Here is a 27,452-nt window from a genome sequence, read left to right on the forward strand (position 1 = left end):
AGGCATGCAAGAACAAGCAGCATGAAGTGTTAAGAAGCTTGGGTTGACAGGAAAAAAGACTGCCTAAGGGGGGTGGTAGGATAGGTGCCTGGAAAGGAGAGGTCAGACGGTATCGTGAAGAGCCATGAGTGTAAGTTAAAGAGTCTGGCATTGGGCATGGTCACCGGCTTTGGAACACCAGCATATAAAATGATCCTCTAGTGCAATCTCTTCGATCCACATTATTTCCTGCCTTTGATAGTAAACATATCCTCTGTGTTAAGGTTTGCTTCCTAGCTTAAACTGAACGCAGACTCAAAACCATCAAATCACATCAAATCACTTCAGATTTTTTTTTTTTTACCCACCACAAACAACCCTAGGATGGCATGCATTTGAACAAACCAAAAGTGATTTCTCTCTTCTAATTTTCAGAGCTTTTGGCTAGATGTGGAGTGAGAAATTCATACCTTTTTCAAGTAGCGTGGGTTCTTTTTTTCCCAATTCCTCCCCTCCATCTGGTTCTCTGGAGGTCTTGGAATCCAGGAAAGTGTTAGTTCACTGTACTGAAATCCAAAAAAGACTGCTAAACTGTGAAAGAAAATTTGCATTCCAGAGACACTGGAAGAGTTAGTCCCCCACCCTTTTGCAGCAGCAAAGAGAAAACATCTGTATTTTCTGTCCCCTTTGTCTTTCAGCAGTTACAGAATGGAAAACCCTGTACTTGTTGTCTGTGCCTTTCATACCTCCTTAATGTAAACCACTTTCAGCTCCTTGGGGATGGAGAGAGGAACCAAAACATGGAATTATTTTATTTCTGGTGTCAGAAAATATTACAGCCAAGGAACAGTTCAAGGGAAGCAGATCACTTCACCGACTTCCCTTTGTGCTTTTTGGGAGGTTACATTCTCATGAATGGGTTCCAGAGCCGGGTGTTTGAAGTTCATGTCAACAGCGCCCAGCTCAAAAGAAAACTACACAGTCGCAGCCATGATGTTGGCATGTCATTAATGGCCTTTCTAAGCGATGGTTCTGTCTTTTGTCTTCCATGGGCAGAAGTGTAATTAGAAGGGCTTGTTTTCAACAGAAGCCAAATCATTGCCAAATTTGTTCAACTGATCTCTAGAGAATCGAAGTTAGCTCATGGCCCCCTGGCTGTTCTCTTTACCACTCCCAAGAGAAGCTTAAAGTTTTCCCTTTCTTTTGAAAGAGGATCAAGTTTGGTTCAAACAAGCTTTTCTGTCATTCCCAGGAGTACAAGGATAGACCTTCCGTGACCCTTGTTGTTTGGCTCAGACCACTTGTGGCTTGTTATAATTTAGGAAGTAATTGCAATTCATAAAGCCAGGTAGAAAATAAACATCTTGGCAGAGCTGAGTTTCAGGCAACTCTGAAGGGAGCCGACACGTGAGCAGAATGGTATTGGGAGTATTTCTAGTCTCTGCTTGCAGATCCTGATTCTAATGTGTGATTCACAATGGATTTAATTTTGATCTGAAATGTGCAGGCAGGCAGTCATTACTACGTATACATGTAGCTGAAAACATCATTGCTTAAACCTCCTGGTTTTAGGTTTTGCCCCTGGATGGGTCAGTTACCCACAGTAGACAAATACTGTAAGTAAGAGTCTTACCTACGTTGTGTGATTAACTTCAGATCATGTGTTTTCTTAGCAAAATTAGTAGCACTATTTTTTTTTTTTAAAAAACACACTTTTGCTGAGGTAGAATTAAAGAATTCAAGAGTTGGGAGAGACCTTAGATGTTGGCTAGTTTAATGTCATATACTTTTCTCACTCAAAAGATACTTATTAAGTGTTTGGTATGTATTAAACATTGCTCCAGAGACTGAACGCCGTAGTGTCTCAAACAGACTGGTGGGGAAATAAAACAATAAGCATGTCAGGGTGCATGGATAGCTCAGCAGATTAAGCGTCCAACTCTTGATTTCTGCTTAGGTCACAATCTCATGGTTCCTGAGATCAAGCCCCACCTCCGGCTCTGTGCTCACAACATGGAGACTGCTTGGAATTCTCTCTCTCCCTACCACCATCCTCCCACCCCAGCTCACGCTCACGCTCTCTCTAAATACATAAATAAATAAATAAATAAATAAATAAATAAATAAATATTAAAAAAAATAAGCATATTAGCAACTAAATGCATGAGGTGATATCAGATAGTGATAAGGGTATGAAGAAAGTAAAAAAGCATGCCAGGAGAAGGAGCTGCTTATATAGGGTGGTGACGGAAGGTCATCTGAAGATGGTTATGGAATTTAAGGTTTGTCTTTGGGGGTAGGTGCTATTGGATGACTTTTTAGAGTATTCATTCCCAATCATTCATTCATTTGGTTAATTAAATATTTATCGAGCTGCTTCTATGTGCCAGACATTCTTTTTAGGAAACTGGGGATGAAGCAGTGAAGAAGACAAAGAAAGAGCCCTGCCTTGCTGAAATTTTTGTTCAATCCTCAAGTCCATCACAGAGCTTCAAGAGACCAAGAGGTCTATTAATAACGTCTCTTATTTTAGAGTATAGGAATTTAGGCCCAAAGAAGCCAATGCTTTGCATAGGCCTCACTGCCAGGGGTTGACCCTCCAAGACTAGGCACAGCCTTTGCCAGAGGGTCTTTTCTTTGTCACCATACCATGCAGAGGTTCCATGAACATCTACTTCAATCCTAGATTCAAATAGTCCTGAGGTTAGCATTGTGATCCAACGAGAAGTCATTTTCCTCATTGAGACCTCCTGTCCGCTGTAAATTGAAGGTTGTCAGGATGGTGCCTCACAGGCACAGGTATCAAGGACCTAGTTGAGGAGCCTGTAACAAACTATACCTTCCGTGAGACTTGTATGTGCACACTCTAAATGCATAATATGTACCTGTTCCATCGCTTATTAGGTGTTCCACGTATGTAAGTGAAAGAAAAATACAACAACACAAAATGTCTGTTGAGAACAAAATAAAAAGGAAAGGAAACAAAAAGCACACTGTATTTTCCCAAACTCAATATGCATGGGATTATGAATGTCTATATGTACATCTCATATTGTCTTCTCTCCAGTAATAAGAAAACTGGAAAGTAGGCTCAGTTGATTAGTCAGAGACTGAAGAATGAAGAATCAGGGTCAATCCTCACATGGAACAGTAATTTTGTGTAGAGAAAAGAACTTTATAATAATATCTTTACATCTCTTTACATTCTTTTTTAAATATTTTAAATTTTAATTCATGTATTCTTAACATGCGGTGTTATATTAGTTTCAGGGGTACGATATAGTGATTCAGCAATTCTATACATCACTCAGTGCTCATCATGATGTGTGTACTCTTTAATCCCCATCACCTATGTCACCCATCTGCCACCCACCTCCCTCTGGTAACCACAGGCTTATTCTCTATTTAATCTTTACATTCTTAAGAGTGCATTTTATATTTCTTATCTCATTATCAAAAGCCTGAAAGATAGACTGGACAATAATTAGTATCCCATTCTATAGATGAAAAAACTGATAGTCGGATGTTGAAATTGTGTTGTATAAGCTGTGAAGTTCCAGCTACTCCAGAAAGTGACTACCTCAGGGGAACTGATCTGAGTTCTGTTAATAACCTCTATTTATAAATTGCAAGTAGCAGGAATTATGAAAGTTGGACCTAAGACATCATGCCATGAGGCTTAGGATAGGATTAGCTCCCTGAGTTATTAGCCAGAGGGCCACCATACTTATCGGTATAAGACAGCCTTGTTTTGACAGTGGCAAAAACCCAAATTATGTCATATACTCAACTAATGATTTTTCATTGGCGATATAAGTAATTATGTCAATAATTAACCAACATTAGTTTTCATATTCTTATTGCTAACAAGGGCCAGAACACCAAAGAAAAGTTTTGGTACTCCAGAATGATCCAGCGTGGTGTTTGGGAAAGAACACTATATAGAAACCACAGTAATCAGGCTCTGAACTCAGTCAGCTCTTTCCCTAGTTACAACACTAAGCAGTTGACCTTCTTGAATGCAATGTGCTACCATCTAAGGGGAGAGAGTTAAACAAGGTGACTTTCATAAGTTTTTTCAAGCTCAGGCAAACTCTGTTACTTGTGAAAGGCTATGGCAGTTTGCTAGAAATTCATAACCACATTCAGTGTAATTGGCATCACATGAACCAGATAGAGAGTTATAGGAGAAACTTAACTGGAGGACAGCGAGAAGGAGAAGAATGAACAACTTTGTCTTTGAATTTAGAAGACATAGGTTCAAATCCAGCCACATCTATAAGCAAGCGACATGTAACTGGGACAAGAATTCTACCATTCTACCTCCTGTCATACATAGTTGTAGAGATTAAATGAGGTCTTCGTTGTGTGCCCTGAGTAAACTTTAAAAACTCTACCAAGGCAAGCTGTCATTTTTTGTTTGCGGAGTATAAAATAATATATATTACTTTCATGAAGGACTAAGAAATTTATGGTTTTGAGGTACAATTATATTCACAATAGAAGTAACAACAGCTTTTTTCACAAAATTCCCAGGAAACAGGAGGGAAAATCTCTTAGGAATCCAGAAACTGATTTTATATGATGGTATTATCCAGGTGTCTCAGAGTATCATACACAGGATTCCTTAGATAATCCATTTTTTTTTAAAGTAGAGACATAAAATTCTTCTATAAAATGTAGAAGAATCAATGGTGAAGGACAAATTAGAAAAAAAGAGAAATGTAGTGCTTAGATATAGTAATTCAATTAAATGATCAATGAATGCCAAGGTAATTAAATATATGTCCCAGAACCCTTAGAATTTGTAAGGAGAATGACATAAAAGTATTTATTATATAATGAGATTATGGATCTCATTTGGTCCCGGCAGGACTGCAATGTAAACACTTTGAGTCTTATTTAGTAGATAAGCAAACTAAAGGCCAGTGAGGTCAGGAACGTTGCCTGGACTTTCTAGCCCAAGTGTCGCATCTGTCACTCCTTCTCTCGCTGCGTATGACAGTCTCACTGCTCTGGTTCCTGAGTTGACAAGTCCCAACAGACTGTACCTTGAAAGTGTGGTAAAGGCAAATCTGTGATCTGACTTGGCTGGGAAGGAAAGGAATTCTGTTCTTTTTTCTCCTCTCTCAGTAGTCTCCATGGAGTGCTATGATCTTTTCATTTTGCTCCTGGCATGAAGGTCTGGCACATTCATCAGGGCTCAGCCCCCTCCGCCTTCATCCTATGCCTCCAGGGTTATGAGACATTCAAGAGAAGTGTTTAGGAAAAGCTGGCGTACTATAAGGGCTACACATTTTAAGGTAAAACACCACCTCTCCAGGCCTTAAGGTATAGATAAACTAAATGTCCTTCAGTGGGATTTTATTTTTAATTTCCTAAAGCTCAGATCGTAATCGCAACCTGAGTGCTTCAGAAGAAGCAACAGGGCTTTATTTACTTGGTCAAAAATGTGATTTGTGGCTCCTGGCAGAATTGGATACACTGACTTAATTGTACTGATCTTTTTGTCCTTTGTGTCAGCCTTTTTGCTTGTGATTTTAGGACATGTTTCTTAATTTTAAATCCAGTTTATGTAGTCCAAATACACACAGAAAAATTTGCAAGAATTTTTTTTTTTTTTTTTTTTTTTTTTTTTTGCTAAATTGTACATTAATAGTCATGCATGCAGTTGACACACAGATGTTCATCTCTGGCAGTGTGGAGTTCCCCTTCACCAGCTCTGCTCAATACCCTGACTTTGTTACAAACTCTTCCTGTGAAAGGAATTTTGTTTCAATGTAGGCATATCTGGGATTTAGATAATGAAAACTCTTGTTGTAACACAACGTTAATTCCAAAGCCTGTTATAATGTCTTTTTTTTTTTTTTTTTTTTCTCCAAGAGCCAAGTCAAATCCCACCCAGATAGATTCCCAGCCTCACACCATCACCACGTTGCCTGGTCCCTTACCATTCAGCAGTAATTACTCTCTCTGTTTCCATCACACATTACTCATTCCTCCATAATAGCAATGTGTTCTGCCCTTTGCCTCTAGTCAGTTATTTATAGAAGTGTCTGCTCCTCCCACTACATGGGGAACCTCTGAGGGCAGGGATGGTATCTTTGTTCTCTCTGCCTCTGTACCTGCCAGAATGTTGGACATTTTGTTCTACTCCTTAGGCTTTCTGCAGTGCTAAATTAAGTGGCGAGGCTGGCTGCTTTGCTCATCAGAAAATCATGCAAAAAGTTTCCTTACAAGGTATTTATATGAAAGCTGAGGTAATACAGGCATTGGGTACAAAGAGTTTTGTTCAAAAAAATTAGTGGAAGTAAACAAAAAAATAAGAATGTTGAATTATTTTACTGAATTTCCAGTTACATGTTTCGTAGCTGTATTTTTGTGTGTGGCTAATAACATCAAAAGAAAACACATTCTAAGGGTTTCATACCATCTCATAAATTGACTCAAGAGTTTTCCTATTTAGAAAAATTAGAATTCTCATCTACAGAATAGGAGTTTTGTTTCTGGTTTTAAAAAATCATAGTCGTAGGCATGGAAAGACACTGGGCTTACCATTTTTATTTTCGATGTTTTGAAACACGTATTAGATACAGATATAAATAGAGATACAGAGAGAGATTTAGATGAAGAAATAGTTACAGATATAGGTGAAAGACACTTGGAAAGTGCAAGAAACTTCTTAATAGGAAATGTATTCCTCACTGGGAGGCAGAGCTGTAGGGAAGTGTATAATACAGGTTATTAGGAGAACTACCAAGGTAAAATGCTGTCTTCATCTGCAGGGAAACCCAAAAGTACTGCCATCATTTGGGAAGACTTACTGATTATCAAAATCCAGAAAAAGTTTAAAATACAAAATTCAGATACGGAATATAATTATTTGACTTTAAATAATGTCACTGGCACTTCAGTGGAGGTTTGCTGAGCTGTAGCCCTCGTCCCTTCTTACCACACCACATTGCTATTCCATTGGGAACACCAACACCTAAGCCCAAGCTGTGCTTCCCAACCTGCTTTACATCATGATCCTTGTGGGAAATGATGGCATGCATTCAGCATACTGGAATCAGTGGGTGGGGCTTCTCCTCACCCAAGGTGACCACTCAGGAACTATGGAAGCCCCTGGCCCCCTCTGACCCTCTACAATGTGGTACACCTGGAACCCATTGAGACACACTGTGCCTTAGCCTGCCAATTGAGAAGCTCCGGACTAGAGAACTGTTTTGCATGGTTAAAGAGAATAATTTTGTTTTATGTACATGCCTATCCAGTGTTTATTCATGCATGGTCTAACCAATATTTGGGGAGCATCAGTTTTATGCAAGCATACTGTTGTAGATGATGGGGGTACACAACAATGAGTTTTCTATCGTACCCTGTGGGAGCCAATGAAATTGACAGTAGACAGACTGTGTTAAGATCTTGACATATTTCCTCTCCTTATTTATACGCATATAACTTGTAGGTAGTCCGTTTGAATGCCTTATGTTTGTGAAACGGAGTGTGTCTTCTGAAATATGAAGTAGGTATAGTATGATGGGCAAGGGATTACCCAATGGAGGGAGAATCAAGAGATCAATATTCCAACCCCAAATCCGCTACTAGGTGTTTCCCCTCTCTGCGCCTTAGTTTCTTGAATCTGGTAGTTGGACTAGAATCATGGTTTTTAAACTGTACAATATGGATCCCCCTTAGGTGCCATCCTTTCATGCTCTTCATCCAGGAGTGAGTTGGGCTTATTTTGGATGCTCTGCCCTGGTAACTGTTTCCCCGAGCCAAGGATTATGAGAGAGGTGGGCAACAGTTGAAAACTCCTGGACAAGAGTCACTTCTAAAGATCTTAAGAGCCTAATATCTTCAAACTCTTCTTGTTTCTTGTTATTTTTATCCCAACAAGACCAAAACTGTATCGAGAAATGAGACGTCACCCTCGTTTTTTCCAAGACTCTTTTCTGTTTCAAAACTGCTTTTGTACCTAAAAAAAACAATAAAGATTGAATATAAGATCACATTTTAATTTTATGAAATGAAAATTTTAACATTTCTAAATGGCAACACTTTATACTCTTCTGCATCTTCAAATACTTATGTGTCTTGATTTAAAATACCTAACCATTGAAGATGCACACACACCTATGCAATATGTAAATTTTAGACATATTTTTTCTGTCATCTAACTAGTAGTTAATGCTTATGTTACCTATAGGCTTCATTTATATTCAGATGATTCTTCTAGCTCTTCTGCCTGTGAATTAGACAAGTTATTTATACAGTACCCAAGGATAGAAAAGATACAACCAGATTGTATCTCCAATTTAAAAACAGTTACATTTGGGAGTTTAGTGTACAAGATTTGTTTGTGATTTTATTTTTATTTTCACTTAACTTTTTCGCTTTTAATCGCAATTGTATTGCCATCACTTCAGAAAAGTTTATAAGCTTCCTTGTTCTTTCTGCTACTCTAACATCTTCTCCCTATAGCCATACCTTCATCGGAGTAACTGCCTAAAACATTTTCTCAAGATTCTAAAAAAAAAATAAATAAATCCTCAAACGGTGCCTAGAATTTTGGAAAAAGAAAAGAAATCCAGACTCTTCATTCAACTTAAGCTGCAAGGTGCCTCACAGCTGGTCAGCAGTTGCCCACTGTGTGTCAGGGATCGTGCAGGTCCTGGGCAAGGATGGTTCTGGTGTGGAGGCTATAGTGTACATCCCAGACCCTTCTTCACGACCAAGACTCTTATCCTCCCCCCACCCTGACCATTCATAGCTGAGTTCCTTCTCTGGTAATTACTCTCAGTTGGTTGAAGGGAACCTCTTCACCCAAGATCACTCCTTCTTGAGAGCATCCTGTATCCACTGACCAGTAGATGCAGAGTTGTAAGACCCTACCCCCAAGCCTCAAGGAAGGACAACTCTGCAGAAGCATCTTAGCTCCAATAACTTCCCATGTGCAAATCTCTGTTTCAGAATCTGTTTCCTAAGAAGCTCATCCAATGACTATGGCTCCACGCAAGGAGGGTGGGGGTGGTCACAGTTTGCTTGTAGAGGTCGATGTAAATCATGAAATCAAGTACATTATATCATTGTCATCAGAGAAGCATCATATAATCCTATGGGGGTGGAAGAAGTGACTTATTTTTCTTGGGGAGAATTAGCAGTGGGAGCGGGAGAGGGAGCAGAGGGAGAATTAGAAGTGTTTTTCAGAAGAGGCGACATTGGAGCTCAACTTTGAAGAATGAATAGGTATTCTCTAGGCGAAGAAGGATGTGAGATATTCTGGGATTGTAAAAGAACGTAGCTTATTAAAGTGGTGGCAAAGCACTCAGAGTGCAATTGGAAGGTGAGATCCATGGGAAGGAGCAGTAGTGATGGATCCAGAACCAGGTCATGAAACATTCTTATGCTAGAGTGTGCTCTTTCTTCCTAGCCCTCCCCTTAGCCATAGCACCTGTACTGCACACACAAGATGCAATTTGAGTAGACATACTTAGAGATGCCCTTCTGTCACTTATTTGCTTGGAGACTTATTTCTTTGTCTATTTCCTTAAAAACTATTTTATTAGACATTTCATTTTTACTGGCTTTACAAAAGCTCTGTGTTTATGCAAAGAGGGCATCTTTTAGTCTGGCTTTAAAATAATCATCTAGGGGCGCCTGGGTGGCGCAGTCGGTTAAGCGTCCGACTTCAGCCAGGTCACGATCTCGCGGTCCGTGAGTTCGAGCCCCGCGTCAGGCTCTGGGCTGATGGCTCAGAGCCTGGAGCCCGTTTCCGATTCTGTGTCTCCCTCTCTCTCTGCCCCTCCCCCGTTCATGCTCTGTCTCTCTCTGTCCCAAAAATAAATAAACGTTGAAAAAAAAATTTTTTTAAATAAAATAATAATCTATGAGGAGACACAAAGTTCTTCCTCTGTCATGGTGAAATTCTATCACCAGTAATTTCTGGAATTTCAAGTGGTAAGGCATCGTAAAGATTATACAGTCGAGGTTTCTAGCACATGAACCTTCCTTTCAAACTTCAGACAAGGAGTTGTCCAGTTGTTTCTAGTATATCTCTAGTAATGGAAACATTACCCTTTTCCCACTGTGGTTAATTCTGATCTATCACAAGCAATAAAATTGCAGAGTTGGAATTAATCATTGTACTATAGATGAGAAAAGTGAGCTCGAGAGAGAAGAAATGATTTACCCAAAGGCATACAGTAGATGCTACCAAAGCCAGAGAAACAATTCATATTCTTCATCTAGCAACTTTCCTTCCCTATGGCAACACAACGATCATCAGATCCCTGTATGAATTAAGTAGTTTCAGGAACCTGGGGTATTAGTCCCTCCTCTGCCCCTAATGAACTCCATGACTCACATCCAAGTGTATCAGTGCTCTGGGTCTATTTTTCTCACCTGTGAAATCAGAGGGCTGGACTAGAGGAACTTCTTGCTCCCTCCACTCTAATGTTATAAAAGTCTTTTATTAAGTGTAGCTGATATACAATGGTATATTAGTTTCACGTGCACAACATAGTGATTCAGAATTCCAGTTGTACAATGAATAAGTCACGGAGGTGAAAAGTACAGCACAGTGAATAGAGTCAGTAACACTGTAATAACTTTGTATGCTGACAGATCGTAGCTACACTTACCATGGTAAGCTTTATAAGAGTCTTTATCCTTGCTCTAAGAGAAGATATGTCTACAGCTTCTAGTGGACCAGCTAGAGACTGAAAGGAGAAGAGTACAGCAAAGGGAGCTGACTAGAGAAGTTTAATATGTCCTCCTCTACCATGTGCTAGCCCAAGCTTCCAGTCAGCTGTATTCTTGGAACTTTCATTTTCTGATCTGTGGGCATATTATAGTCGTCTCACTGTAGGCATACTTTACACAGTTTTTCCTTTGTAGCATAAGTGTTCAGATTACCTGTCCTTTAAACAGTGTTTCCACAGACCATAAAGTCTTTCCTTAGAAACTGACTCAACCTTATATGCTGCTGCTGGTTTTGAGTAAATGGGCTAAATCTTGCAGCCAAGCCTCAATGCAAACAAACACATTTTCTGGTCAAGCATTTTCTGGTTTGTTCAACTCCATTACAGGATTACAGGACTGCCTTAAAAAAAAAAAAAAGTTAAAACCCACAGAAGAGCAAAACACAAGCCCTGGGAAGACAGTTTGCAGCCACATCAGCTCAGATCACCAGGGTAGAAAAAAAGCAGGGCCCTCATTGTCCAGAGCATCATTTTCTCCAGACTTTCATCTTATGTTCTTCTGCTATTTTAATTTCACCACTTCAAAATGGGGGGAAAATAGGTTAATAGTTTCCATGAGTTTAGACTGTGACCAGAGGCATACTAAGCAATTTCAGAACTTTCAGCAACCACAGCTTTGAGGAGAGGATGGTGATGGATATACCAATTCATCTTCGGATGGATTCCAGAGACAGGAGAGTCAGACCAGCCCAGAGATGCCTGGGTAGGATGTAAACAATATTCCTTTTTTTTTTTTTTCACACATTCAACCTGGGTTTAGTTTTATTCTAGATACTATACTAGGTATAGCATAGAACGCAAAATATTTTCTTAAGACATGGTCCCCAAGGCCTGCATTGCCCTGATATCAAAATCAGATAAAGACACTTACAAAAGAAAGAAAGAAAAAAAGAAAGAAAGAAAGAAAGAAAGAGAAAAAAGAAAACAACAGGCCAATATCTCTGATGAACATAGATACAAAAATCCTCAAAAAAAAATATTAGCAAACCAAATCCAACAATACATTTAAAAAAATCATTCACCAAGTGGGATTTATTCCTGGGTTGCAAAGGTGGTTCAATATTTGCAAATCAATCAGCATGATACAACACATTTACAAGAGAAAGGATAAAAATCATATGATCATTTCAATGGATGCAGTAATAGGTTTTGACAAAGCACAACATCCATTCATGATAAAAAAAAACATCAACAAAGTAGGTTCTGAAGGAATATATCTCAACCTAATAAAGGCAATATATGAAAAATCCAGCTAATGTCATACTCAATGGTGAAAAACAGAGTTTTTCCCCTAAGATCAGGAATAAGACAAGGATGTCCACTCCCACCACTTTTAAATTTAATTTTTAATGTTATTAAAACATTTTTAATGTTTTTGAGAGAGAGAGAGAGAGAGAGAGAGAGAGAGAGAGAGCATGAGTGGGGGAGGGGCAGAGAGAGGGAGACACAGAACTCGAAGCAGACTCCAGGTTCTGCACTGTCAGCACAAAGACTGACACAGGGCTAAAACTCATGAACCATGAGGTCATGACCTGAGCCGAAGTCAGACCCTTAACTGACTGAGCCACCAAGGGGCCCCACCACTTTTATTCATTAGAGTACTAGAAGTCCTCGCCACAGCAATCAGATAAGAAAAAGAAATAAAAGGCATCCAAATTGGTAAGAAAGAAAGAGACTTTGCCTATTTGCAGTCTAGATTTTGACAGTCATGCAGACATGATACTATATTTAGAAAACCGTAAAGACACCATAAAAAAAACTACTAAAACTGTTAAGTTAATTTAGTAAGGTCACAGGATACAAAATCAATGTGCAGAAATCCATTGCATCTCTATACACTGATAATGGAGGCACAGAAAAGAAATTAGGAAAACAATCCCATTTACAATTGCACCAAAAATAACAAAACTCCTCATAATAAACTTAACCAAGGAGTCAAGAAACCTATACTCTGAAAACTATACAACATTGATGAAGGAAATTGAAGATGACACAAACAAATGAAAACATATTCTATGCTCCTGGATTGAAAGAACAAACATTGTTAAAATGTTGATACTACCCAAAGCAATCTACAGATTTAATGCAATCTCTGTCAAAATACAAACAGCATTTTTCGCTAAACTAGAACAAAAATGTCCTAAAATTTATATGGAACCACAGAAGACTCCATATAGCCAAAACAATCTTGAAAAAGAAAAACAAACCTGAAGGTGTCACAATTCCAGATTTCAGGTTATACTACAAAGCTGTAGTACCAAAACAGTATGATACTAACACAAAAACAGACACATGAATCAATGGAACAGGACAGAAAGCACAGAAATAAATCCATGATTACATGGTCAATTAATCTTTGATAAAAGAGGCAAGAATATACAATGGGAAAAAGTCTCTTCAAACAAATGGTATCTGGACAACTGAACAGCTACATGCAAAAGAATGAAACTGGACCACTTTCTTATACCATATACAAAAATAAACTCAAGGTAGATTAAAGACCTAAATGTGAAATCTGAAACCATACAAATTCTAGAAGAGAGCCCAGTCAGTATTTTCTCTGACATCATCCATAGCAACATTTTTCTAGATATGTCTCTTGAAGAAGGGGAATAAAAGCAAAAATAAACTATTGGGACTACATCCTCTTCACATGAAAAGAAACAATCAACAAAACTAAAGGACAAACTACTGAATGAGAGAATATATTAGTAAATAGCCTATCCAATAAAGGGTTAGTATCCAAAAATATATAAAGAACCTATACAATTCAACATGCACACACACAAAAATAATAATAATCTAATTAAAAATGGGCAAAAGACATGAACAGACTTCTTTCCAAAGAAGACATACAGATGCCAACAGATACATGAAAAGATGCTTAACATCACTTATCATTAGGGAAATGCAAATCAAAACTACAATGAGATATCACCTCACAACTGTCAGAATGGCTAAAATTGAAAACACAAGAAACAAGTGTAGGCAATGATGTGGAGAAAAAGGGACCCTTGTGCATTATTGGTGGGAATGTAAACTAATGCAGTCACTATGGAAGACAGTAGGGAGGTTCCTCAAAAAGTTAAAAATAGAACTACCTTAGTATCCAAGAATCACACCACTGAGTATTTGCTCAAAAAATGTAAAAACACTAATTTGAAAGGATGCCTGCATCCATATGTTTATTGTGATGTTATTTATGATAGCCAAATTATGGAAACATAATTGTTTCTGTCAACAGATGAATGGATGAGGGATACATATGTAATATTATTCAGCCATAAAAGAAGAATGAAATCTTGCTATTTGTAACAGCGTGGATAGAAGTAGAGAGTATAATGTTAAGCAAAATAAGCCAGTCATAGAAAGACATATCATCTGATCTCACTCATATGTGTAATTTAAGAAACAAAACAAATGAACAAAATGAAAAAAGAGAGAGAGAGAGACAAACCAAGAAACAGACTCTTAACTACAGAGAACAAACCGATGGTTACCAGAGAGGAGGTGAATGGGGGGATAGATGAAACAGGTGCTGGGGATTAAAAGTACATTTATTGTGATGAGCACAGGCTGATGTATAGAATTATTGAATCACTATATTGCACACTTGAAACTAATATAACGCTGTATGTTAACTGCACCGGAATGTAATAGCTTTTTTTAAAAAGACATTGTTGCTTCCCTTAAAGAGATTAGTCTAATAGAAGAAATAGACAAATGTGCAAATAATTTTAATACAGTGAACACTGTAAGTGCTCAGGAAGGGTAGAGAAAGAAGCAATTGATTCCAACTGAAGGCATCAAGGTAGGCTTTACTGGAGAGTTGCCTTCTGACCTGTACCTTGAAAGTTCAAGATGATAAACTGTAGTTCATTCTAGGCATTAGCCAATGCACAGAATTATGGAAGTTTCTCATAAATTTGAAATAGCGTGAGCAATCTGAGACATTAGGGGAATCTGACCCTAGAAAGGGAGGTTGAATGTCAGGTAAGGAATTAGTTCTTATCACATTGTGGGGCTATAGAAGTTTTTGCTAGAAGCAAAGTTAGTTGGTCACATCTGTGTTGGAAAGGAAACTGGAAGTCACTTAGGGAACAGGGAAGTGTTAGAGAAGGAGAGATGCAAACAAGAAAGCCAATCAGAGACTGTTGCTGTGGTTGAGACATCAGCACACTAGTTATCTACCTATAGGCATTTCTTGTGTGAGAGCTATTTAAAGGTTCTCATGGTAAGAGGGAAATTACTCCTTACTTTCCACATCCCTTCCAGTTCTGCATCTTTCTAATAAGATCCCCATCCCAGGTTTATTCTAGATTGTAAACTCTGAATCAGTCCAGACATCTCACTTGGAATATAGCATATAACAAGGTTGTTTAGTAGACAGCATGGGATTCTAGGGAAGGATGGAAAGTTAATAGCCAATTTTATCAATCTTTCCAAGTCCTGATCAATATATGGTATCCCTTTTAGTGAGGGTTTCATTTTTTAAAGCTCAGCTTATTTTGTAAGACAGATAAGTTGACTTTCTTTTCTGTCCAGGGTGCACAACACTAAACTTGGAGGTGGTGTTCGAATCAAAGCTTTAAATAATCAAAAGCCTCATGGATTATGCTGAGCCCTGATTGGGTTCTACAACTGGCATGCTCTGTGAGTCTCCATCATCAGGCACACCCTCCTAAAATCTTAAGGTCCTTGGTGACCCTCCCAGATTTTTGAAGACTCATCAAGTTTTAGAACAGTGAGGTGTTCTTCCAGTGGAGAACCTTGGTTATGCAGTTCAGGGGGTCAAACAACTACAGCTGTGAGCAAAATCCAGCCCACTTTTGTAAGTAAAGTTTTATTGGAACACAGTCCTGTGCATTTACAACTGCCTTCACACTATGACAGCAGAACTGAATTGATGCAACAAAACCAGAAATATTTACCGTACGTGCCTTTACAGAAATGTTTGCCATCAACCCTGCAATAGTGGTAGAAAAGGGACGGAAGTCAGAAGACATGTGTTCTAAATGCTTGGTTGGCCACCTACTACCTGGGTGAATTTAGAAAAGACCCCTGATGTACCTTACGTGTTTCTTTGTCTCTATAATAAAGGTATGCACTCTACTTTCTCCCAAGTACTGTGATAGGCACATGAGCCAATTGTGTCTGTAACAAACACTGCTGGTCTTGCCATAAGGTATTAAATACGTGGAGCTCCTCAAGTCCCAGTTTAACATTGGTGTTTATCTCTCCTTCCCCAGAACACCCTGGAACAGTGCAGTGTGTGCTCCAAGCCCATCATGGAGCGGATCCTGCGAGCCACCGGAAAGGCCTATCATCCTCACTGCTTTACCTGTGTCATGTGCCACCGCAGCCTTGACGGGATCCCATTCACCGTGGACGCTGGTGGCCTCATTCACTGCATTGAGGACTTCCACAAGTAGGCAGTCTACTCTGTCCCCTCGAGCCTGCCAGTCCCCTCAAGAGTCTGTCAAGAGTCTGTCCTTACTGCCTGGTGTCTGGGCCACACATTCTTCTCTCACAGAGCTGTAGGATCTCAGGATTTGATAGGACCTTAAAAATGGAGTTTGTTAATCCCCTCTTCTAATCCAGGAATGGGTGTCCATTAATCCATCTGGTCCTTCACCCCAGTTTCTGCTCAAAGGCTTGCCTGGGGTTCATCCGTCACATCTTTGTGTGGCTCTGATTGTGAGAAAGTTGACTCAGATGCAGAGTATGTACGTTGGAAATAGGCAGGATACCAGGGTAGCCCTCCCTGGCCTCAACACGAACAAGATGTGTGACAGTGGACAAACCGCTCAATTTCTCCGAGCTGTTCAGTCTGGTCATTAGAACAGAGCCTGTCTTAAAGCTCCCCAGGTGTAATAGTCCGCAGTTCTCTCTGGCGCTGACCTCTACGTCTTGCCAGTCTACAGATAGGAGGTCACAGGGAGGCGGACGTGCACACAGAGCAATCAAGTCTGTCTTCCTAATATAGGCCTCGCACGTATTTGGGTCCATGTCACACCATTAGCTGTCACATCTTCCCGTAACCTGTTTCCCTACCCAGGCCTTCTCTCCCTCAGGATGCTTTTCGATAAAATTAATGCGTGCAGTCTTGTGCAGTCTTTTGAAGAGGATTAGAAAGTAGAGTCTCAAGATCAAGGGAACTTACTCGTGGGCCTGGAAAAATATGTCCTTCAGTTCTGTCATTCATAGGGCCCTCTTTCCTCTGTTATAGCTGTGGTGTTCATGAAAATTGTATGCTTTTTGTTTTGCCTTCTTTTTATTTGGCCCCTTTGTTAGTTGGCTGATTTGTTGATGACATTCATTACAAATATATAGTAACCATATGAAAGCTATAGCAGTGATTTGTAAATGGGAGGCACGGAGGCTTTCTGGCTTACTTACGGGGCAGTCTGAGTCTTTGAGGACAGTCCAAAGCTCTCACGGAGATAAAGCTCATGTGGCTCACCAGTTTGGGTCTCCATTCTATGGCCTCCAGATGTGCGGTCTTGTGGGTTATTTTTCACCGCTCTGTTGACTGTCAACAACCAGAAGGAGCTTGCCACAAGCAGTTTGGGGCCTTGAGACTCCTATTTTTAAAAAATGAATTTCCTTAGCACTTTCCAAGTAGCAAAGAAAGGGAAAACCTCACCAAAAGACGTGAGGCTGAATGAATTATAAAACCCCAGAGGCAGGAATTCTCAACCTGAATTAGACAAGTAAGGGCTCACTTTGAAAGGGCAGTCACAGCATAAATTGTACTTCACGTTATTGATATTTTTAGCTTGTAATTACACATGAAAAAAACCTGCATCTATTTAAGGGAAGTGAAAAGATACCAACGGGGAGTGTGTTTCTGTCACTGTGTGCCTCCTTTCTTAGACTTCCCTGAATCCAAGACTGATAGATGTAATCAGAGCACGCATGTTTCTGTTGCTGGAAAAGACGGATCTATTACACCCCCCAATTAAAACAGGAAATCAATTCTGACAAATGGAAGTTTATATCTATGCCATTTATCTTTCATTTCTAAGAGTGAGGAGCATAATTAGAGACTTGGGACTGGTGACATAAGTGTGTGGGTCTGAACACTCCAGACAAGCAGACTTGAGCAGCTAAAAGGCAAAAACCATCTCCAGCCCCCATCTCTCCCCCTCCACCACTAATTCCATGGCATGTTAAAACACAAATTATTTTTTTTTAAATAATGTTGTCTGCATGATTGGCAGGTATGTAGGGGGGAAAGCTTGATCTTTTCATGATTTCCCAAAGAAAAATAAGAGAGAAATTTTACAGAACCCTGTTTCTGAGCCTTGAAAGTACTAGAACACAAAGCAGCTAAAAGCCTCACCCAGGGTGGGCATTGCAAGGCAAACGAGAGGGTACAGAGAGGGAAACAGCCTTCTTTTGCAGACTGTTTTGGGGGGCCTTGGGCTTGGTCTTTTAGGAAGGAAAGCTTTTAGGAAATCTCTTTCAATTCAGTCGAGCCACATCTGCAGAGAGCCCTCTGGGTGCTCCGTGCTAAAGGAGAGAGATACAAGGAGAGAAGCTGCCTGAGTAGAAAATGCACAGACACACCGAGAAAAACCCCTGTCAGCAAGGAGCTTGCCAGAAGGAGGGGAGGGAATAAGTGCAGAGTATGTGTGATATCAGGCAGAAGGGGCCAGACACGATGAGACAGGCACAGGCGAAGGCTTGAACTGGCAGAGTCCGAGATTACTTGGCCCCGGGATCTGGGTAGGCTTCTGGAAGCAGAATCTGAAAAGTATTTTAAGTGAGAAACAGAAATTCCTGACAGCAGGAACCACTCAGGAAATAAAGAAGGGGTGAAGTGGGGAAGGGCGTCTCTACATTCAAGGAAGATTTGCTTGACTGTAACTAGAGCAGCCTGAGAGTGGAAGTGAGATACGGAAGGCCCATGAGAAGGGATTGATCTCGCCTTCTTAGCATCCTGTCTTCTAAACTGGTGCTGCCCAAATGTTAATGTGCTTACAAGTCACCTAGGGATCTTGTTAAACTGCAAATTATAATTCAGTAGGTCTGGGGTGGGACCTCCCAATTCCAAATTTCTGACAATCTCCCCGATCGTCTTGGACAGCACTTTGAGTAACAAACTTCCCAAACACTATTTGTAAGGCCTTGTTAATGGGCCATCCCCTGCATAACCACCTCCAGTCAATGCTGGCCCAAGTCCTCTATCCTATTGGGTAGCAGCTCTTCCTATTTCAGATGACTGTTCAAACCAGTTCCCTGGCAAACTGACTGTGTCCACCCTCACCTTCAACACACACACACACACACACACACACACACACACACTTTCCCATTTCACCTAAATGGCCTTCATTCAAGGTCCAGCTCAATTACCACCTCCTCTGAGAAGACTTCCCTGACCTCAACCCTCCCCTATCCCCCTGTTTGAATTTATATCTTCCTCTCTGTGTTCTGCAGAGTTTTGTAAATCAGCTATAGCTAGTACATACACAGCCTGATTAGTAATAAAGAACACACACACACACACACACACAATTTTACACTTACCACCTTAAATCATTTTTGCAATATGGCAGGATATGTATATCGCACTTAATAGAACAAATGCAGAAATAGATAGAACTCCCTCACCAGTCTGGCTGCAGGAGTCCTAGTTTATTTCTGTATTCCCAGTGCCAGGACAGTGAGCTCTGAAAAGCAGGTTTATTTAACTGACCTTTCATTGTGTTGAGCCTTTATTTCACTATGTGTGCTTTCTTATCAGAGACATTACACTCATCCATTTATTTGTTTAATCAGCATCCATTTGTTGATTGCCAGAAATGTGCCAGGACACAAGATGATTAAGACTGTCCTTCTCTGAGCCTTGGCTTCTGTGGCTATGAAGCAGAAATGATAAAAACTATTTCTTCATAATGTTGTTGTCAGTAAAAACACGAGGTCAAGTGCGCAGAGCGCTTAACAAGCCTTGGCACTTAATAAGCACACAATATATGGTAGCCATTTGAGCCATCAAAAGTGTTTTTTATCAAATTTACTTTTATTATTATTATTATTATTATTATTATTATTATTATCTGCTGAGTGAGCTGAGCTTTGAAACAGACCACCTGGGATTTAGAACAGTCTTTAAAATGCCGGCCAAGGAACACTGTGGGGACTGTGAAACCACTTCCTGTCTTCCCTTTGTTTTTTTCCCATCATGGAAATGAGGCCAATTGGTAGGAAGGAATCCTTACTCAGCGAGAACACAATTTATGCCTTTCCAAAGAGGAAGGACTTTAAGATTGAACATAAAAGTCCAAGTCACATCTTTTTATAGAGCAAAATGGCAGACACTTCATTTTATGAGTGGTAGCCTGAAATTCTACTGTCTGCCCTGGTCACAGAAGTTGTTTCTGGAGATTCAGAGACTGAGCAGAACCTGCCAGCTGGAAGCTCACAGTAGAGCGATCCCCGAAGATGTGCAAATAATCACTACTAAAATAGGCAAATTCAGGGAAAGATATTTTATCTTAGAGAAGTAATTCTACTTGAGGAAATAGGGGCAGGCGCGCAGTTCAATGATAGAAAAGATAGACTTCTGACCCCACAGAATTTACAGTCCCGATGGGCTTGGGGAAAGGAAATTCTACAGCGGATTCCAGAAGCCTGCTTATTTCACTACTGATGACCCAGATGCAAAAATAATCAGGTAGTCCAAAGCAGTCTTTTTTTCCTTTTTCTTTTTCTTTTTTTTTTTTTTTACCACTGAGTGTAAACTTCTTGCATAAAATGCCAATTATAACAACCCTGATTACTGCTGCAGTTGTACCCTGATCCTTTTAATTTTTCTTTCAGAGCAATCAATTGATCTGCTGCTTAATTCATATTTATTTAGATTGCAGCCATACAGATGCCTTTTGGCTGCTGCCAAGAAAATTAATATGTACATATAGAGTATAATGTATGTAAAAATGCTTTGACAACCATAAAGTGTTCTGCAAAGTATTAGATTACTATCATTATTTCTTTTTAAGTCTCACTACAAATAGATAAATTTTAACATCATTAATCTTAAAACCATTACCATGAAAAAACTGAGTTGCGTAGTCTATTTGTCCTTTTTTTTTTTTTTTCTTACCTCTATCAGCTTTTATCCATGGCCATTTCAAATCATGTCTTATTTCACACCTTCCCAAATGCTACCCCTAATTTCCAGGAGATAGGGATGAATGCACAGCCTATATTTGCAGCCTCTTAATCTGCTCTGAGAAAAAAAATTTTACGGCCATCGGTCACATTCAGGAATGTTAAGAGATTAGGAAATGTTAAAATTCCTCACTAACAGTTAACCTCAAAAACACACATATATGTGTCTCTATATGTATAAGTGTTCATACCTTTTGGAAGTGCTAAAACCCTCTGAGGAATAAAGAACTTGACAGCTTTTTAACTTTTTCCTTTTCAAACAAGAGTTTAACACAATCGAAATGTCAGAAGTACACGCTTGGTCATAGCAAGTTTGGTGTATTTCAGGTCGCTAACTTCTGCTGTTTTGAAAAGATATGTGGTCGAGGTTTCTTGTGTTAATTCCTAGAACTTAGTATCAAAGAAAGAGGCTCTAATAAGTGGGAATGACACAGCTACCAACCTCAGAATATTTGTGGAGGGCCTGGGGAGTACATATAAGGTCTAGAAGTGAAAGTCAAACAAGATGAGGTCAAGGAAAAGAAAACATAGTAAGGGCCGCCAGGACCCTGCCCTAACCCAGGATTTGTGTTTGCAGTCTATGCACAAGTGAATTCTATGTCACATACCATGTGACCAATAGCTCCTAGATGCTCTTCATCCATAAGGATTGTATACACTCACTCCCCAGCCTCACGAAATCTCACTTTATGATCTAGAAGGACCTCAAAAGTCACTGAGTCTAAGTCCCTTATTTTACAGCCGAGGGAACAGACCCAGAAAAGGATCGTGATTTGCTCAAGGTCATGCAAGATGACAGAGCAGAGGTCCTGACTCTTGACCTACCCCTCATCTTTCCACTTGTGGGTCTCACCTGTTTGCCAATGTCTATGCTCAATGTCTAACCAGAACTGTTGTCTCCATTTTCAGGAAATTTGCCCCCCGATGTTCTGTGTGCAAAGAGCCTATCATGCCGGCCCCGGGCCAGGAGGAGACTGTCCGGATTGTGGCTCTGGATCGCGATTTCCATGTTCATTGCTACCGGTGTGAGGTCTGTGGTCAGCACCCCCACACCCTGTCAGTGCATGGCAGGTGCTGCAAGGCCCAAGGGAAATAGGTTTTCACAAATACAGCAGTTATTCAATCTGGGGAAAACCCCTGGTACCTGTGTTCATAGGACTTGAGTTTTAGATCTTACGCTTTCATTTAATCCTGGTGACCCTGGATAAGTCACTTTACCTCTCACTCTCAATTTTCCCACCTGTAAAAAGGGCTCAAATTCTTATTCACCTCCCCAAATATGGCTGTGCCACTAAAATACAAAACTGTATGTTAAAGAATCATAAACCACAAAGTGCTAAATTAGTAGGAAATGGTATTCTTGTTACTATTATTGTCATTGTTATAATGAGGTTTTTTTTTATTTTTTTAACGTTTATTTTATTATTGAGAGAGCATGAGCTGGGCAGAGAGAGGAGGAGACACAGAATCTGAAGGAGGCTGCAGGCTCTGAGCTGTCAGCACAGAGCCTGACATGGGGCTCGAACTCACAAACCATGAGCTCATGACCTGAGCCGAAGTCGGACGCTAAACGGACTGAACCACCCAGGCGCCCCTTTAATGAGTTTTTAACTGTGACTCTGATACTCCTATGGGACGGAGATCCATTCCCAGCCATTGAGAAAGATAAGATCTCACTCCTCTCCAAGGGGTTGGAACTTGATGCTCAAAGTCATGGAGACTGGTTGAGTTAGCAGGCACTGACTATGCACATAAGATAGGTCAGGCGGCTGCTAAGAGCTCCAGGGGAAGTATGCACAGGTGCTGTGGGAATACGTACAAGAGGCCTGTAATCCAGGTTGGAGGGCAGTAGTTAGCAGCTGTCTCTTCTCTCTGTGGGGAGAGTATGAACTGCCTATTGCCACACCCTCCCGTCATTGGTTCATCTAGTCCCCCTAGGTGACCTTCCAAAGACTAAGGGGCTGGTGGAGTCAGGAGGGCTGGGGGGCTGTCTCTGGCTCTCTGGGACTACATTTATTCCACTCACTGCTTTAGCTGTAGCTAACCACTTGATTTATGTGGGGTTCTTTGTTTTGCCCTAGAGCCCAAGTTCCATATAGCTCTCTTCCCTTGACATAAGAAAAGATAATAATAATTAAGAAAAAGATAATAAACTACCAGCTTTTACACAAGATTTTATGACTACAGAGGAACAGCAACCTCCAGCCTTAAAACTGACCTGAATCATAAGTGTGAAAGAGCTTATAGATGCCTTAGAAGTCATTTCACAGATGGAGAAACTGAGGCTCAAAGAAGGAAAGCTCTTCAACATTGCTCACACACTTGCTATACATACAAATAGGCTTTGACCTCTGATGGTTTTGTTTTTTGTGCCAAGAGTTGCATGAAATGTGTGCCTTTTCTCCTTCCAGATTAAATGACAGCAGTACAAATTAAGTTTGCTTTGAAATCCTATAAACTTTTTTATTTATTTATTTTTTCTTTATTTATTTGTTTAATATATTATCAAGTTAGCTAACATACAGTGTATACAGTGTGCTCTTGGTTTCGGGAGTAGATTCCCGTGATTCATTGCTTACGTACAACACCCATGCCAACAAGTGGCCTCCTCAATGCTGATCACCCATTTTCCCCCTCCCCCCTTCCCCCCATCAACTCTCAGTTTGTTCTCTGTATTTAAGGGTCTCTTACCGGTTTGCCTCCCTCTCTGTTTGAAACAATGTTCCCCCCTTCCCTTCCCCCATGGTCTTCTGGTAAGTTTCTCAAATTCCACACATGAGTGAAAACATATGATATCTGTCTTTCTCTGGCTGACTTATTTCACTTAGCGTAATACCCTCCAGTTCCTATGAATTTTTAAAACAGGACTATAAAATGAGAGGAACAGTAAATAAGGAGAGGGCAAACCACAGTTCTAGCCCTGTCACAGATGCTTCATGACACTGGACCAATCACTTCCCTCTCTGCTCTCACTTCCCCATCTATAAAAACGAGGAGGTTGGACTGGATGCCCCATATGGCCCCTTTTGGTTCTAAGAACCATGAATGGTTCCAACACTGTGGTTCACTTCAGGCTCTTCAGGGTTTTCAGGTGATCATAGATGTCTGCTCATTAAATGCTTACAGCCATGCCACTTATGACACGTCCTTTCTTTTTTGAGATGCAAAGAGTTCATTTAATTCCATTATTCAGTTTCCAGAATGCCTCTAGAGGTGCGGAATATCCGCTTGCTCATTTTGGCAAAGCCAGCCCTCTGGGGAGCCTGCCTCCTGCTGCCACTGCTGCTGCTGCTGCTGCTGTTGTGTTGTGGGCGATACTCCTTCTAAACTTAAATTTTACTGGCATTCAAATGTAGACATGAGCCCCTGTGACCTCCTTGCTGCCATAGTGGACAGCAAAAGCTGAGCATGCGGCACTTCTAGCCTTTTAGAAGAGTTTCCACTGAAGTTAGCAAGGGCACCCACCACCAGATGAAGTATTGTACTTTTCTTTTCAGAGAAACTTCCATTTTCTCCAAAGGTAAGGGCCAATATTTGACTCTTGTATAACGCTTTCCCAAATGGAGCTGCAGAGGTGCTGAGGACAGTAGTACTGTTGCTGGCCCGTCTGCTTGGAAGGAGGCACTCTGAAGCTTGGCTTCTGCCCACCAGCTGCTAAGGAGTTCTGTCCTTGCACCTGTGTATTCCTTTTGAGAGATCCTTAGACTAATGCTAAAAGGTCAAGATGACTCAGTCTTGATGACTCAGTTGGGGATCTACCCTTGTTTTATTTTCTCTTGTCCTTGTTGTTGCTGTTTTTGTTGCTTGGGAGAGGAGAACAAAACTACTACTTGGGCACCCAGACCCTGGTATTCTTCTCTTCTGGGACTCGCGTTTCCTATTAGGTAATCGGAGAAGGGGGGTCATTTTACTGTTTGTCTTTATGTCCCCAATCTCTTGTTCAGTTTCATTCAAGACATTATGTTGTATCCCGGGGAAGGCTTGGAGGGGGCCCGCGGTGTATGAAGAGGAAAGGCAGGAAACGGCCACATTATGGAGGGAGGCCTTGAATGGAAAGCTAAGGAATCTAGCCTTCACGTACACAGTTGCCATTTTCACTTACATCCTTTCCATCTATCTTTCCAGGATTGTGGTGGTCTCCTGTCTGAAGGAGATAACCAAGGCTGCTACCCTCTGGATGGACACATCCTCTGCAAGACCTGCAACTCCGCCCGCATTAGGGTGCTGACGGCCAAGGCCAGCACTGACCTTTAAGTTCAGTTAGTTGGTGGTGCTGAGAAGAATGAAACACAAGAAATGAAACACAAGAAACAAGATAAGAAAAGACATGGGAAAAATACAGGAAAGGCAATCAAACCGTGGGATGGTCTCTGTTCTTCGTCTAATATTAACCTTTCTTTAGAAACACATAGATTATGAGATTTTTTTTTTTTTAAGTTCTCACCAAATACACATTTCACATTTAATCATGTAGGACCTTGATGGGCCTTTGTTCCCAAGGACTTCCACATTTTTGCACGGATTATACTCCATCCCATTCACTTCTGCATTCCTGTAACTTTTAATCCCTATGTTTGTCTCACTTTTCATCTGGTTGAATGGCTTTTTTTAGTGTGGTATTTGCTGTCACACAGTTTTTTCCTGGGTGAGTCTGCCAACTCACAGGTGCTTTTAGGCTTGAAGGTCTCATCCTATCACTTCCACATTGCCTGTGATCATAAAGGACAGCCATTCTTTCTGTGTGTATTGGAAAAGTACATCTTTCTGTTGCTCTAAACCGGTCATGTCCCTTAGGGTGGGGGGTGGGGGGTAAAAGTGTGCAATGTATATGTTAGGCAACAAAGAATTTAAGCTGTAAATGACATAGTTTAAAACAAGCGCCTACTGAATTTGCAACCAAATTTGATTGGAAATTCAAAGTCTATAGTGATTTTGGTGCTCAGGGCTCATTTGAAAACAGTTATTGGTGAGATCCAAACTTCAATTTTTTTCTGAGGGTATTATGGGTGGGATATGCTGGGGGAAAAAAATTGGGGGGGGGGGTATGTTTGAAAAGCCTATTATTATCTCACAATATCATCTTAAGAGTTTCCTTTTCCATGCTACCTAGACATAATAATACAGACAAATTTTGTTTTCTATAGAACATAACACTTCCAAAACCATCCCACTTTTCATCTGAGAAATATTGCTGTGTTGTTTGTTTGTTTGTTTGTTTGTTTATAATATCCAAACACAACTACCAAAGTTGAGTTTTTCCAGGAGGAATATTGCTTATAAAGAACTGTTCATATTCTTCCTTTTTTTCCCCCAGGCCCAGGTCCTTTTTGCCTGACAACTGCAAATCAGAGCACACATAATAAAATCGTGTAGTTTGTTTAGTTTACTTTTAAAAAGACAGGAAAGCTTGAAAAGATTGTGAAACCACAGTTTCATTACTCTTGTAATCCTGCTATAAATCCAATTACATATTGCAGGAGACATTTTCATATCATCGATGTGACATTTACACCACACTTTCAGACAATCGCTGAAAAAAAATTGCCTTTCTGAGCTAAAAATATGCAAAGTCTCTGCCTGGAATCTTTATTCAAACTCTTACTGGGCATTGAAACGCTTGCTTGCCAACTGCAGAACCATTCTTTTGGGTTCTAACTCGTTTCTTTTAAAGAGAGATGCCCATCTTAATAATGGCAGGTTGCCATTTGTAAACTAGTCAAGTATTTTGGATTGAGATTTCTTAAACGTTTCTTCAAATCTTCCACAAGTATATACTTTTAAATTATGAAGTATTTTAAATATACACAAAAGAATAAATAATAATATAATGAATCCCTGTATACGTGACACCAGCTTAAGAAATCAAATATAACAGATACAGATCCATTCCCTTGTGCACCCGTCCCTGATTCCACAAATAGCTTTCTCCTGATTATAAAGTGATAAAGTCAATTTTCTAGTCTGACTTTTATTTTAATTTTTAACACTCAGAACATAAATGAAAAATTATTTGTGCATGTTTTAAATTATAACCCATGCCTCAGGAATTCCAATTACATTTATTTTACTTTAGTAGAAATAATTGTAAAACTGGTTTGATTTTCTTGTTTTCAATAAGAAATTCTTAAGCCTTTGGTCCTTAGCTTCATCTAAGTTAATTTGCGGCCCATTCGCCTTGCTCACCCAATAGTTTTGTGTTAGAACTGCCGACGTTATGGCTTTCCAAGGTTTTCCCAGAAAACTTTGTCCTTTCCCTACTTTGCTACTCTTGTCATTGGTCTTTTATATGTTTCTTAATGTGAAATACAATGGGATTCATTTTGGGCAGCATGTGAATTTTAGGATACAATAGTGACTGTATCTCTGAATTTCTGTCTTCCAAGTTCAAGATCAGACCATGCTGATGATCTCAAAGAGCACTGAGTGTTGGGCAGTTGGAGAGAGAATACAATCTGCTTGAATTGCTCCAGCAATTTGTTGTCTATGAAATACTTGGGGGAAATTGTGTTTAGGCCAAAAGCCCAATTTATT

The 27,452-nt window shown here is 40.1% G+C and overlaps 1 protein-coding gene across 1 annotated transcript in view; it reads left to right on the forward strand.

Moving 5' to 3' along the window:
• LPP (LIM domain containing preferred translocation partner in lipoma) overlaps positions 1–25,705 on the forward strand; it is a 677,526-nt gene extending 651,821 nt beyond the window's left edge. The window contains exons 12-14 of the mRNA XM_047099816.1: positions 15,992–16,170; positions 21,831–21,951; positions 25,047–25,705. Of these exons, the coding sequence (XP_046955772.1) occupies positions 15,992–16,170; positions 21,831–21,951; positions 25,047–25,175 (429 nt within the window). The 3' untranslated portion in view covers positions 25,176–25,705. The remainder of the gene's footprint in view (positions 1–15,991; positions 16,171–21,830; positions 21,952–25,046) is intronic.
• Positions 25,706–27,452: the final 1,747 nt, after the last annotated feature.

This window comes from Lynx rufus, unplaced genomic scaffold, assembly GCF_022079265.1.
Source record: "Lynx rufus isolate CCGP_SWC_20201006 ecotype Redwood Valley unplaced genomic scaffold, mLynRuf1.p SCAF_5, whole genome shotgun sequence".
NCBI classification, from domain to species: Eukaryota; Metazoa; Chordata; class Mammalia; order Carnivora; family Felidae; genus Lynx; species Lynx rufus.